At 34.7% G+C, this 15563-nt stretch overlaps 1 protein-coding gene across 1 annotated transcript in view; it reads right to left on the bottom strand.

Moving 5' to 3' along the window:
* Positions 1-835: 835 nt before the first annotated feature.
* The window catches only part of LOC145685101 (lipase member H-like), an 81790-nt gene continuing 67062 nt past the window's right edge, over positions 836-15563 (bottom strand). Inside the window, exons 6-7 of the mRNA XM_081757446.1 lie at positions 6100-6262; positions 836-1025 (exon numbers count right to left, since the gene is read on the bottom strand). Of these exons, the coding sequence (XP_081613572.1) occupies positions 836-1025; positions 6100-6262 (353 nt within the window). The remainder of the gene's footprint in view (positions 1026-6099; positions 6263-15563) is intronic.

The raw sequence follows: 15563 nt of genomic DNA, 5'->3' as shown, positions 1-15563 counted from the left end.
TCAAATTTCCCCTAGTTTGTTGAGTGTCCAATTCCTATGGCAGAAGTTATATAATAAGATTAATTTAGCTATACTAAAGGAATGCCAACCACATTTGCTTTGTTTATTTGCTTTTTGCTTATATTGTTTTTACTTTTTACTAATTTTCTTTTTTTTTCTTTTTACAAAAAATACACACAAACACATCCAGCCAATAATGGGTGTATATTATGCTACTTTGAACACATACACATAAAAAAATTTTCCTGTGAAATTTCCCTTGATTACGAAAATTTCCCTCAAACTACGAAAACTGGGAAAAAGGAGAAATTTCTACAAAATTCCAACTTTCGGTTTTATATTTATTACGTCTTTTACTTCCCGCTCGAAGACCGAGCTAGTATAAATATAATTTGGTGATCTTTATTTTTTCCATATAATGCTTTGCCTTGTACGAAATACTGAAATACTGCATGAACGTCTTTCTGTGTTGCTTATTGCTCAAGAATATATACATTGAACTCAAAAAGAGAGGGATTTATGATTTCGTTCGATATACAGTATATGTTTTAACGTAGTATATTGCATAGGTGCGTTACATTTTTAATTTTCCCACATTTATAGGTACAGTATATGTTCTTAACACATCCATAAAATGTCATACTCTGTATTCATAGAAATTCTTTCGACCAACACCGTGAAAATGCAAAACAGAGAGCAGATATGCCTCAACTATGTTAACGTCATCGCTGGCAGCATTTAAAGTTAAATTATTGTAACAAGATATTACACTAGACTCTCGCTAATCCGGCCACTCCTGGCACATATGGGTGCCGGATTATTGAGTGTCTGACAGTTATTTGATTTTTCCCAACTCACTATCCATTTGTGTTAAGTACTGTCGAATAACATATTCATTCTTTTTGATGTCATAAATAGTTGCTCGTCCAACATTGAACTCAGCAGCAATGGCTTCCTGCGAAGAACCTCGATTTAATTTATCTAAAATTTCGAATTTCTGCTTGAGGTCTAGCGTAACGTATTTTCTTTTAGAAGAGTGATTCCCAACAGTAAATAATGGTACAATTTTAAATACGTAAAGTATATAAAGCATTGTTGTGCATGCGCACGATAATTCATTGTGCACGTGTTTCTGGTTGGATGTGCACCGGATTACTGAGAGGCCAGACTACTGAGCAGGGGACGGATTAGCAAGAGTCTAGTGTACTGTGCCGATACACTGCTATTCAATAACTTCCCAAAATATTCCATATGCCCTTCACCTTCCTCTATTAATGTTCTGAATTACGAAATAATTATTTTTTAGGTCTATATTACAACATTAAATATACAAGAGTTTCAAGTTCACATTTGGTTCTATAACATAATATGGCCAGAATCTTCGAAAGTATTTGAGTACCATACACACAGGAATGTTGAATTATTATAGATCCAACCCTCTTGCAAGCGGTGACACTGCATTTGTTCGTAGAAAATATGTTTTCCCTTTGCTGAAAATAAATAATTAAGTTTAATTAATTACGAAAACACATAATACAAGTGGATAGATATACTCTAGGGCTTCATTAAATTAAATTAATTGTTTTGAATCTTATTTAAACCTGTTTTACTTTGAACAATATGCCAATATTGACAGTGCCATAGAAATTAGTGCAAAATGTTAACATTTTAAATAACCCTCGTATTTTAAAAAATCTTGAAAATTCTCTTTTCTCAAATGTACATATATACATATACATTTGTGAGCAAGAGCTGTTGCTTAGACAGAAATTGCGTTGGACTCTTCAACTTCTCCTTGTTTGGTAAGAGAAAACAAAGATTCCTCACAATGCCTCCCAATCTGTGAAATCACGACTAAAATTAACTATTGCATCAGTAAGTTATTCAGTTCGCGTTGTTAGAAAAAAAAAAAATTCCCTTCAGAGCAGCAGCCCTATGAGACAGGCAAGAGAAGTCAGTTAGTCTACCTTTAGCATCGAAGCGATAAACAGTAAACGAACAGTGTAGTGTGAAAAATACAGTAAACTTAAAAAAAGAAAAAACGCACAGAGAAAATGCAGTACATGAAATGCTCCGATTAAGTAAGCACTAAATCAACAATTATGCTTAAAATTTAATCAGCGGTAAATTATACTATTATAATAATCAGTTGCGTATTTAGGATTTTGTTTCGGGGAGCTATACACAAGACGAGGAAGCAGGGGGCAACTGCCCACCTGATTTTGAGAATTAAATATATTTTAATCGATTGTCTACTAATATACTAAGAAAAACGTGCAACTCGTATGTCAGTGGAGATTTTACCCCCGCAGGCAAATCTAAAATAACGCTCCTGCAAACACAGGTTGAATTTTTATAATCTCATTTCAACTTAACTGATTTCATTTTCGAAAAAAAATATATGGAAATATTCAGTTTTATCTGTGTATGTTTTTATCTGAAAGAAAATCTTGAGACAAGTTGAAGCTGAAATATACTGATTGCAGTTTTAATAACAAGAATTGCAGACTGGTGAACCTTATGTGATATGATGTGCACAACAATTTTGTAGTGAATCTAACCTTCTATTCTACTCATGGAAGAAAAAGGAAGCATCCTCTTGGCCTACCTAAATTCCCGGGCTACTTATCCTCCCCCCTATTGATTTTTTTTTAAATTCAAACATTTACCTTCCTTTATAACTAAACGATTTAAGCATTAAGTTAGTCAGCAACAAATTATAATTTTCCAATTAGCTTTCGGGAACCGGAAAATTTTCTATTTCAAGTTGGGAAATAAAAATTTTTACAGTGTTTCTCTCTCTCTCTCTTGCTCTACTAGCTCCTTCGTTGCTAAGCGGTTAGCATACGGGCCTTTGGCATGGAAAACGTGGCTTCGATTCCCAGCGGGAGCTCATGTAGTTCGGATTCCACGTTAATCAGTTGGTACCGTTTTATATAGTCTCGTTGTTGAAAGAGACGTTAAACTCAAAATCAACTCAATTCAACTACTCTCTCTCTCTCTCTCTCTCTCTCTCTCTCTCTCTCTCTCTCTCTGTCTCTCTCTTTTTCTGTGTGTGTGTGTGTGTATGCAAAGTGTAGAGAACATACATCGAGTTCGTAGAGTACAAATATCCCATTCTATTATTTAAAATTTCAATTTATTAAAAGTCATGGATATTTTCCGATTCATAAAAACATACTCCACTTATTCATTCGATTCATGAAAAATTGTTCCACTTGTTCCTACATCGTACTGAAAATTATCTAAGCCATGAAAATTTTCTGATTCTTTAAACGATCTTTCAGTTTTTAACATTTCTATATATGAATTCAATCAATTTTATGAATAGTGACGAATTGTTACTTAATCACTGATATTTGTTAAGAACGGAAAATTTTCCGGAAAAATATCGAAGAAAATTTTCCACCTCACATCTCGACTAAACAATGATGTAGGAATAAGTGGAGTATGTTTTTATGAATCGGAAAATTTTCCGTTTCAAAATTTTCCGGAAAATTTTCATCACTGCTCATCTGAAAATAAATACAGATCATGGAAATCGCCAAGAAACTTTCTTCTCCCCATCTGAGAAGTCAGTGCGAGTAAAAGAGCGGTAACGAATAAAACAGTGAACAACCGGTCAACCGAATCTCCCGCGAAAATAGTGCGAAACGTGATTAATGGGTCTAGTACAAAAAGTGGTTTATCATATCAAAATTAATCAAATTCATGTGCCATTATATATTCCAATTTGTAACTTAAAGTGAAGTGAGTTTATAGTGAATTTTATGTGTTGTGATTTAAAATTAGTGACAATTCTGATGTCGTGTGCCGCAGCACGCTGGATGGGGAGGAGGAGCTATATATACCTAGGGGGAGGGGGAGAAGGAGAGAAATTTAAAAAATGATCAAAAAGGACCGGTATTGGTGTTGAATCCATAGTTTTCGGGGTCGATGAGGGAAACAGAGACACTTCTGATGCTGTTTCAATCCATGTTCAACCCTCATAGTTGGGGAGAGGGAGGGTACAACATAGGGGAGGGGAATAAACATTTTAAAAAATTATCGAAAATGTGTAATATTAGTGTGGAATCCATAGTTATAGGAGTAGCTGAATTCTGATGCCGTGTGCCGCAGCACGGAGGAAGGGAGGAGGAGCTATATTATAATAATAATAATAATCGAAAATGAACAATATTAGTGACCAATCCATAGTTAGTTTACGGATCATTCAGATTAGCAATGACATTTACGATCCGGTTTAGGTCCAAAATCAGCCCCGCCAGTAAGGGGAGAGGGAGGAAGAGATATTTAAAAATGATCGAAAATGACTTATATTAGTGCTGAATCAACATTTTTTGGGGTCACTAAGATGAACGGTCACACTTCCGACGCCATGGCCCGCAACATGGAGGAGGGGGATATGGATATATATATATATATATATATATATATATATATATATATATATATATATATATATATATATATATATATATATATATATGGTCGAATCCATGTTTTCGGGGTCACCGAGATGATCAATGATGTTTCCGATGCCGTTTAAATCGATGCCATTAAAAACGAAGACAGCATATCTCACGGGTATTAAACACATGAGGTATGGAGTTGTGCATTTAAATTTTCATTTCAACCCAGCGAAGCGGGTAATATATGCTAGTTATATATAACATAATAATTTAAATTTATGTTTTAGTGCATAAAAATATTTAATTCATTTTTTTCTTTCAACACGTATAGATTAGTGTTTATAAAAGCCAATAATATTTTATTAGTGAGCTATATCGGCATTAGTGTAACAATTAAAATCTATGGTTAGCGTATATTGCCCCAATGGTCTGATTCATACTCAGTGTTCCAAACCGTGTAGTTCAGTGGCTATATGGTCGGTCTAGTTAGTATGTCCGAGCCAACAGTGAGATTAACCTAGCAGTTAATAACTCTGGATCCCTAGATAGGAATTAATATAATTTAAACCTAGGTAACTGTATAAAAAAAGTTCACTTACACTGGCGTCGAGTTCGTAAATGTCATAGAATGTCTTCCTGAACAGAAACAAACAGGAATTGAACCCATGAATGTCATAACTATATCTCCTAAATTTCCGGTATATACATTTCGCACTAGGCTCATTTTCTTATATGTCACATTACTGACAAAACAGATGAAATTTGTAAAATGATGAGGTTGGTATGATCGTTTATATTTCTTATGACTTCTTTACGTGGCGAAGTTCACGCTCTGCAGCCAACCCCGATCACTTAACCATAATTATAGTAAAGCAATAATAATAATAATTGCAATAATAATAACTTAAGCAGTAAAATTTCACGAAGATAATTAACTAACTAATGATCATCTCTTTGCGCGGCACATAATACCTTGTCTAAACTTACCTGAAAGGTTTCAACTAAATAACAGTTTGTGTTAAGTGGTTATAGCATTGGATTTTTACATAAGAGGCTCGGGTTCGAATTCAGCAGATAGGAACTTTTGAACATCCTTCAAATTTCAATTCGTACTCAGTGTAATAAGCAAGATCTTTTCCTGTGTAGAAGTGAAGAAATATTCGAATGACGAGGAATTGTAATAAGTGAATGTATGGAGACAAAGATTTATGAATTTCCTTCTACTGTTCCATACTTGATGTTTTCAGTTTATTTCAACCATTTGCTAACTCAAATGTGATGAGTGCTCTTTTGATTTCTTCTCACGTGCAGTAACACGTAGTGAAATGATACACCATATAAAACAACGAGTTATAGTGTCATTCATTGGACAACATACTCAAACTACTGAGATATATCTCAGAATGGAGAAGTGATCATGCATCATCAACTGTATAGCATAAGGACCTGCTTCAGACATGTCTGCAAACTGTTTTGTGGACAGGAAATGTTATGTGTAACTTGTGACTTTTAGCAAATTTTCTGGATACGCCTATTGGAGTTAACAACGGTCAAAGGAGTAATACTGGTACTAAAAATTACAATAATTAAATTAAATTATTATTTTTTTAATTCTGTTGAAAGACAAAATATTATTACACTCCTAAGAGGGACATAGACTTAGTAGGTAAAAATTATTTGTACTTGCCTTTCTGGACAATCTTCTCCTATGCGAATTTTCTCATTAGACGAACATTTTCCTTGCGAAAATGCTATGTATGATGGACATTCAACTGCCCAAAATTGATTATTAGGTGACCCGATGGCTTCAGCATAAATCTGGTGAGCTCTTCGTGGTGAACATGTCATTCCTAGAAAAGGATGAAAGAATTTAAGACAATGATTCGTTGGTTGTTACAAATGAAGCATAAATCTGGAATATACGTAAGTTTAGTATTGAAGCGAACGTATAGATCATTCAATGCAGAAGGGAATCAAGTCTATGTTTGGTCAATTCGGTCTATATTTTATCTTTAAGATTTAAATCTGAAGCTCCTTTCATAGCTTAAATTGTATATGTTCAGATCAGAGCTGGATTTAAGTTTGGTGGGGTCCTAAGCTACTGAAGATAACGGGGCTCTTTATGTGTCCAGATAAACATAGGATCCTATATAGAGAAATGAAGAAACTAGTGATATTTTAGGAGATAGGCTTGCAGAAGGGGTCCCATTACTTACATCTTATGGGCCTACACAAACGAAAAACTGTTGCTATACGTAGATTTTACTTTATTTATTTTTTTTCCTTATATTTTGGATAGTGCATATAAGTTCCTTTAATTTTTGGGACCCTCAACAGTGTGGGGCCCGAAGCTATAGCTTGTTAGCTTATAGGTAAATCCGGCACTGGTTCAGATATGTAAACAGCTCTTACCGTGTAAAGACTTGTGTTAAGTGTTTCATGTACTTAAGCTTACCGTACAAACTTTATGTTTTTTTTTTTTTTTTTTTTAGATCAAAAGATCCAATGGCAGAAATTTTTTGTAGACCTTATATCTGGAGAACTACATATAGTGTAGCCAAACCAAAACTACCACTTAACTCAGTATGATGTACTTATTCCGTAAACAATACGAAATCTCGATTTAGGGGCCATTCAAAATTTTTGTGGGCCCTGATCCAAAAAATCGAAAGTTTTTCATTCAATTATAAATTTTCTTGTAGGCCTTATATCCCGAGAACTACCTATACTGTAGCTAAACCAAACCTACCTTTAACTCAGTATATGTGCTTATTTCGCAAAAAATAGGAAGACTCGATTTAGGGTCCATTGAAAATTTTTGTGGTCCCTCATCCCAAAAAAATCCAATATATTTCATTAAATCAAATATTTTCTTGTACGCCTTATGTCTGGAGAAACTCAGTATGATGTGCTTATCCGTAAAAAATACGAAAACTCGATTTAGGGTCTATTCAAAATTTTTGTGGCCCCTGATCAAAAAAATCCAATATATTTCATTCAACCAAACGTTTTTATTGTACGTCTTATATCTAGAGAACTGCATATAGTGTATCCAAACCAAAACTACCACTTAACTCAATATGATGTACTTATTCCGTAAAAAATACGAAACCTTGATTTAGGGGCCATCCAAAATTTCTGTGGCCTCTGATCCAAACAAATCCAATGTTTTTCATTCAATTACAAATCTTCTTGTACGTCTTATATCTCGATAACTATATATACTGTACTCAAAGCAAAATTACCACTTAACTCCGTATGATTGTGCTTATTCCGTTAAAAAAAAAAAAAAAAAAAAAAAAAAAAATATGAAATCTCGATTTAGGGTCCATTCAAAATTTTTGTGGTCCTCATCCAAAAGATTCTATATATTTTATTCAATCAAATATTTTCTTGTACGCCTTATATCTGGAGAACTACATAAAGTGCAGCCAAACCAAAACTACCACTTAACTCAGTATGATGTGCTTATTCCGTAAAATATACGGAAACTCGATTTAGAGGCCGCTCAAAAATTTTGTGGTCCTGACCCAACATCTAATTACACTAGTCAACAAGATTATGGCACAGAAATGAAAATACCTGATTCTAATAGAACTTTTCACGTAAAATTCGAATCTACAATCAGTTTTTCTCCATCACCCTCAGTTTCCCCGTAACAGAGGGATTTTCGGGAAATTTCCACTCGAATATCCTTTTTTTTTTTTTTTTTTACAAGTTTGTGCCTGTAGCTTGGGTACCTTTAGGTATATAAACACACAAATTGTATTGTATGTTAGCTTGATTTATACTTAGTAAGCCCTCTAAGTTTCATAAGAATCGCATATTATTTCTAGAGAAATAAACATATTTATCTAAAAATATGCTATGTGTACTGTTCATTTTACCATATTCATTAGTGCAAATAAAATCGCATATAACTTCCACGAAAATTACAATACAAGCACGGTTTATACCTCATTGGACTTTCAATGAAACATATTTTCAATGATGTGTACACCATGTCGCAATTTTTGTATGCGGGAATTTGTATAGGGATTTTGTGGGAAATTCCCTCCAAAAAGTAGTTTATAAGATTTCTTTGTCTCAACTTGCTATTTGTATATAGTGATACAGAAACAGGAACTGCACTAAAACATAGTTTTATGTCTACGTAATAAATAATGTTAATTTCATGTGAATCGCATTATTCTGTCTAGAGATATAAACTATTGTGTCTATTTATAGGTAATAAAGAATATACTATGTAAGACTTTTACCAAACACAAAACCTAACGTTGACGTATTATTGTCGGCACATAGATGGATACTTAAATACAAGCACAAATACACGTATGCTTTCTGTGGAAAATAAGTCACTTTTTAATATTTTGATCTGGCAACAATGCATAAAAAATTGATGACTGACGTAGGCTGATGACTGTTAGTAGCGTTGAGTGACGGTCCAAGCTGGACGTGTTTTAGGTGTGACCGCGTGTAAGTTGAAGTGTTTGTGCGTTGTGGTGTTCGAATAGATTGTGTTGTGTGGTGATGTACTGAGTTACGTTTGTGCTGCTTCATGATTGATGGAATGTAGATCCGTGTATATATGTGTGTGTGATACCTTACAGGATACAAGATGCCGATGAAGTGTGTAAATCACCCTGATAATTTCTGTTATATATGTGGGGAGCTGACTTTTACATCGCAACGTCGATGTTTTACTTCACTTGTGAGTAAGTGTTATCAGTTATACGTCTGACTGGGTGGGCAAATGATGAACGAAACATGAACTTCGCAGTACCGATGATCTGGAGGGAACCAAAAGATCATTCTTCAGACTGCTACTTTTGTATGACACAGATAAAAGGAATAACCAGTAAGTCTAAGCACACAGTACAGTACCCTAATTTGCCATCAGCAATTAGGCCAGTTCCACACAGTGCAGAATTACCTGTACCAGTACCTCCTGCTCATCTTACGGTAAATGAGGATTACGTACTTGAGGCAACTACTGAAGTTCCAAATGAAGAAGATGATCGTACTTATGTAGGAAGCACATCTACATTGGATCCCCATCTGATGACTCAGGGTAAACTAAATGACCTCGTACGGCATTTAAAACTCTCCAAGATACAGACAGAACTTGCTTCTAGACTTAAAGGCTGGAATCTGCTCCACTGTGACACTAAAGTGTGTATTTTTCGAAACCGTCATACAGAGTTTCAAAACTACTATTCTCAAGAAAATGATTTAGTATATTGTAATAATGTCTGTGTTGTGATGGATACACTCGGACATGCACATATAAGTACAGAGTGAAGATTGTTTATTGGCTCTTCCAAAACTAGTTTGAAGGCTGTCCTTTTCCACAATGGCAACAAATTTCCTTCAGTGCCTTTGGCTTATGCAACTAATATGAAGGAAACCTATGAAAACATCAAAATAGTGTTAGAAAGAATTCAGTATGAGAAATACAAGTGGCCCGTTTACTGTGATTTAAAAGTTATTTCTTTGTTAATGGGTTTGCAGATTGGTTATACGAAATATTGTTGGTTCCTCTGCGAATGGGACAGCAGGAACAAAGCGGAACATTACAACAAGAAGGAATGGCCAAAGCGTGTATTAACTCCTGGACAGAAAAATGTTGTTTATTCCTCACTGGTGAGCCCTGATAAGATAATTCTACCTCCTCTTCACATAAAGTTGGGGCTCTTCAAAAATTTTGATAAGGCAATGGACAAAAGTAATGCAGGATTTTGTTACCTCAAGGAAAAATTTCCTCGGGTTAGTGACGCTAAAATCAAGAAAGGGATTTTTGTAGGCCCCCACATACGATGTTTGATTCGTGACCAAACATTTGAGCATCTCTTAACTCCGGTTGAGAAAGCAGCTTGGTGTTCATTTAAATGTTTAACAGAGATTTTTTTATGAAACCAGAAAGCTCCAAATTACCGTGAAATTGTGAGTGATTTCCTGCAATCATTCAAAGAAATGGGTTGCAACATGTCCCTTAAAGTTCACTTTCTAGACAACCACCTGGATTTCTTTCCACCTTCGTGCTGTTAGTGATGAGCATGGGAAACGTTTTCATCAGGACATTTCCTCCATGGAGAAGAGATACCAGGGACAGTGCAGTTCACAAATGCTAGCTAATTACTGTTGGATACTCAAAAGAGATGTTCCTGAAGCCAAACACAGAAGAAAGTCGACAACTAAAACATTTTAGTTAAGGTAAGTAAGTGTTCATTTATTAAGAAGATACCACTCACTTCTTTTGTATTATTTATTAAGTAGACATAAAATTATGTTTTAGTGCAGTTCCTGTTTCTGTATCACTATATACAAATAGCAAGTTGAGACAAAAAAATCTTATAAACTACTTTTTGGAGGGAATTTCCCACAAAATCCCTCTACAAATTCCCTCATACAAAAAATGGTGACACGGTGTATACATCATTAAAAATATGTTTTATTTCAAATCCAATGAGGTATAATCCATGCTTATATTGTAATTTTCGTGGAAGTTATATGTGATTTTATCTGCACTAATGAATATGGTAAAATGAACAGTACACATAGCATATTTTTAGATAAATATGTTTATTTTTCTAGAAATAATAATGCGATTCTTATGAAACTTAGAATGCTTACTAAGTATAAATCAAGCTAATATACAATATAATTTGTGTGTTTATATAACTAAGGGTACCCGAGCTACAGGTATGAAAATGGTTAAAAAAAAAAAAGATATTTGAGGGAAAATTTCCCGAAAATCCCTCTATCACGGGAAAACTCATGGTGATGGAGAAAAACTGATTGTAGATTCGAATTTTACATGAAAAGTTCTATCAGAATCAACTATTTTCTTTTGTGTGCCAGAGAAAAAGCTTTTTTTTTTTTTTTTTTTTTTTGTCGACTAGTGTTTTTGGTCAAGATTGCAATCTTTTGATCCATCTTTTGGATCATTCCTAAAATTCTTGTTTCACAACTTTGATATTTGAACTTGATTCCATTGTGCTGATCGCTCTATATATTTATTGAAAAATTAATTTTGTAAAAACATAGCTATTGGCTATGAGAACCAAGACACCATTACTACTGCCATCAATGAATATTGTCAAGTGTTTACAGTAATACATTAGTTTAAAATATAATATATTGTTAAATATATTTACTTATAATTATTAAGTCTTTGTTTGAATGCTCTATATTAATCCCGCCCCAAAATAGTGTGTAAAATACAGTGGTGGATCTAGAAGCTAAAAACTGAAGGTGGGGGCAGCCAGAACTCAGACTATGATAGGAATATCGTGAGTTTACTCTAAATTTCAAAAAAAAAAAAAAAAAAAAAAAAAGCTTAAATTATTTTTGTCGATCAAAAAACTGGAGGGTCTAGGCCCCGGACTATATTCGCCACTAGTGAAACAACTGCGAAAATTAGAAGTACCATAGTTTGCCTGACATCGAGACAGTGTTGCCAATCTGAGGGAAAATTCGCTATATTTGTTATTCGATTTCTAAGATAGCGGAAAAAAAAATCAGATTGGCAACGTTGTCTAGTGTTTTCAAATGACGATTTAGCGACTTAGTTACAAATCTAGCGACTTTAGCGTTACGCACTTATTCTGTACTCAAGCTTCTTTAGTTCTAAGTAGGTATATGTTTCTTTATTATTATTATTATTATTATTATTATTATTATTATTATTATTATTATTATTATTATTATTATTATTATTATTATTATTATTATTCGCTTGAATCAGTGGAAGCTACGAACAGTTAGTTAAACGAGGACAATTTGACTACTCTTCAGTTTTGCTTTGTTTTCATTATCTCTTGCCATCTAACAGAGAACTATTCAAACCTTCAAAGTTTTTAAATATAATTTTGAAGAGTTTCTCTTGAGAGCCACAAGTATTACAGTACTATCAATAGAAAGCCATTTTTTTTGTAGAAGTGAGAATTAAATTTAAATTAGTGGTAGTAATAACATAGTAATGAAAAATGTAAAATTACTTATATTGGTGGTTCCTCCCACTATCATCTCCCAAGTACAAGCTAAAATGATGCTACTACCTACAAATACGATCAACAATACAGAAAACAATGGGTAACTAGAGCTCATTGTTTTGTATTAATAATAATAATAATAATAATAATAATAATAATAATAATAATAATAATAATAATAATAATAATAATAATAATAATAATAAGTGCGGTTCGTTTGACAGTGTGAAACTATGGTAGATTTCCCAAGCTGTGGGAATTCAATACTCAAACTTAAAGTGCGAGTAGATATATCTACAAATACTGGTTCCAATAGATTAACCTGGGGGGCGCGGTGGCTCAGTGGTAGAGCGTTCACCTCTGGTGCTTGGGGTCTCGGGTTCGATCCCAGCCCCCGCCAAGTGAACTTTGTGGTGGACAAACACCGTGCTCGTGGGTTTTCTCGGGGTTCTCCCGTTTCCTCCCACTTTCTTCATTCCACCATTTCACTCATCTCTCATTATCACCGTCTCCTTTAGCCTAACCGGCATAAGCGTGGGACGTAAAACTTAAAAAAAAAGAGAGAATAGATTAACCCTTTTAGGATTTTTGGTAACTTTTGTTACCATGGCGTAGTATCATCTTTGGCCGCTTATTTAGGTTTTATAACAGGTATTTGAGCCGGGTCTTTTATCGGTCAAGTTTAAAGAACACCCTAGATCAGTGTTGCCAGACGAGTCAGTTGGAAAAGCAGGAGATTCGAAGATAAAAAAACAGAAGAAAGCAGTAGACACATACAGTGGTGGCGTTTGAATGTGAATTCGGGGGGTAATAACATTTGCCATTATTAAGGGGGCAGTAGTCAAAACAAGAAGTCCAGAATTCGTTTCCGATGAACTACGTTGAGCAAATAAAAGGGAAAAGTCCCGATTTATATTAATATTATTTGATACACACATGTGTGAAGTAAAACGTAGTGAAAGAGCAAAGTGGAGTGGGAAAATGTCTTTTCATGTACGTAGCGATAACGTAGCTACATGGTGCAGTCACACGTGACCGTGGCGTAAGACGATTTCTTGCTGACGATCGTGGAGAAACGATCTAAGCCACTCTTCCAACCCAAGTCCCAATCTAAATAACACTTATTTGTAAATCTTACAGAAAGTCATAAAAACGCTAACCATAATGCATATAGAAGATGACGTACAGTTGTATTCTTTAGATTCATATTAATACAGTAAAGCTCTATAACTATATGCTCTATAGAGCTTTGTGTATTATAACAGATACATTTCGTCTTTTTATGTTATGAAACATTGAAAATTCAATATTATTAATAATATATTTTTCAATTTCTCGAAGTAAGGAAAAAGCAGGAGATTGTTAACTTTTCGTTTTCTTTCGCAGTAGATCAGTAGAACGTAGAAAAAGCAGAAGATCTCCTGCAAAATCAGTAGATCTGGCAACGCTGCCCTAGATTTGTTCTTGAACCGGCTGGTCAACTTGGTGGCGCCAAGTGAGGACGAAGGAACGTGACTTTTTATTCTTTTCTTAAGGCAAATTTCAAAAATTTTTCACGCCTTTAGTTTTTACGATATCACATTGAAACTTTGCATACGGATTATGTGTACTTACCTTTAGATATTTACCTGTTTGTTTTAAAGATTCCTACACAAAACCGGGGCTGGGCCCGAAAGACGCAAGTGTTCCGAGGGGATAAATTTTTCAGAAAAAAATACCGATTTTTCCCGATTTTACTGGTTCAGGTGACGGACATGTGAGTACTGTTGGAAAGGGCTCGTTATACTGAAGAAAATGACGTTTGAACTATGACTCTAGGTCAAATAGTAATGACACAGCAAATTTTGATAACGGATTTTATAACGGTTTATGCCGGACGTTTATTTTCATTAATTTTCAACAAATCCTGTAATCCTACATTTCTTGTACAGATCTTTATTTCTTCTGGTTGTGGTTGGTGCCATCTAGTCTCTTCAGTGGAGTCTGTTTTGTGTACAACTCCACAATATGAGTTCAGCATTCGATTGTTAATTGCGCCATTTCTGCACAACACTTCCACAACGATAACTTTTAAAATGTAGAACTAGGGATGGTATCGAGACGAGACGAGACGAGACTTTGTACAGTCTCGGTCTCGTCTCGGTTGATAAGTAGCGGTCTCGGTCTCGATCTCGTCTCGAGTCAAAATTCGCCGTCTCGGTCTCGGTCTCGTCTCGGTCAACAGATGCTTGTCTCGATCTCGGTCTCGGTCTCGAAGGCCAAGTCTCGGTCTCGTCTCGAAAGTCTCGAAATAAATAGTATGATATTAAAATTGTGAAAGCATTATTATCGTACAGTCTGTCGTGTCCGGTTCTTACTTTTTTGCCTTCATTCTTGACAGAATTATGGTATGATGTACTTCGTGGCTAATTTGCTAGCGCTAATGCTTTTTATGGGTGTGTTCCGGGTTCAATCATCAGTGGGTATAACATACCTGGGATAAAACCCTAATACTAACCCATATTTCACTTTCAGCAATAAACTTTGTCTCAAATAGCCTCAGTAGGGCCTATACAATAAAACTCTATTAAGTTAACTGCAGTACTATACAGTACTTCCTTTGAATCAGAATTGTTCAATACCTCCTAACGGATAACGCAACACATAGCAGCACGAATGTATTTAATCGTACCGAAATTGAAATTTTACAATTTCACAGTTATTATCCAAAAACACTCTGCTTTGATTGTCATTTTAAAAACAGAATATAACGTTCATTATCTTAACAAATAGAGTAAATTATTACTACCATATGTTTTGTTTCAAATCGATCAAATATTTTATTACCGTTTTACATCTGTGTTTAATTGACACTTAAAAACAGGCACTTCCTTAACCTTATGGTGAGAGCTACAGCACTCATCTTTGCATCTGTGGTCTCGGGTTGGACCACCAAACAAGTTAGATTCAAAGTCTTATGTTTCGTATAGTTCGCGTCTCACTTTAAGTACATTCTGTTTCTTATACAAGTTTATAAGGTCGTAATGTATAAGGATATATCCAGTGCCGTAACATAGATTAAGCTTATTCTTGAGTTCTCAGCGGTGCATCGGGCCGCGGTGGCTCAGTGGTAGAGCGTTCACCTCTGGTGCTTGGGGTCCAGGGTTCGATTCCAATC

The sequence above is a fragment of the Thermobia domestica genome, chromosome 5, assembly GCF_964235325.1.
Source record: "Thermobia domestica chromosome 5, izTheDome1.hap1.1, whole genome shotgun sequence".
NCBI classification, from domain to species: Eukaryota; Metazoa; Arthropoda; class Insecta; order Zygentoma; family Lepismatidae; genus Thermobia; species Thermobia domestica.
Note: the sequence above shows the minus strand (reverse complement) of the source record. Positions and strands in the feature narration are given on the sequence as shown.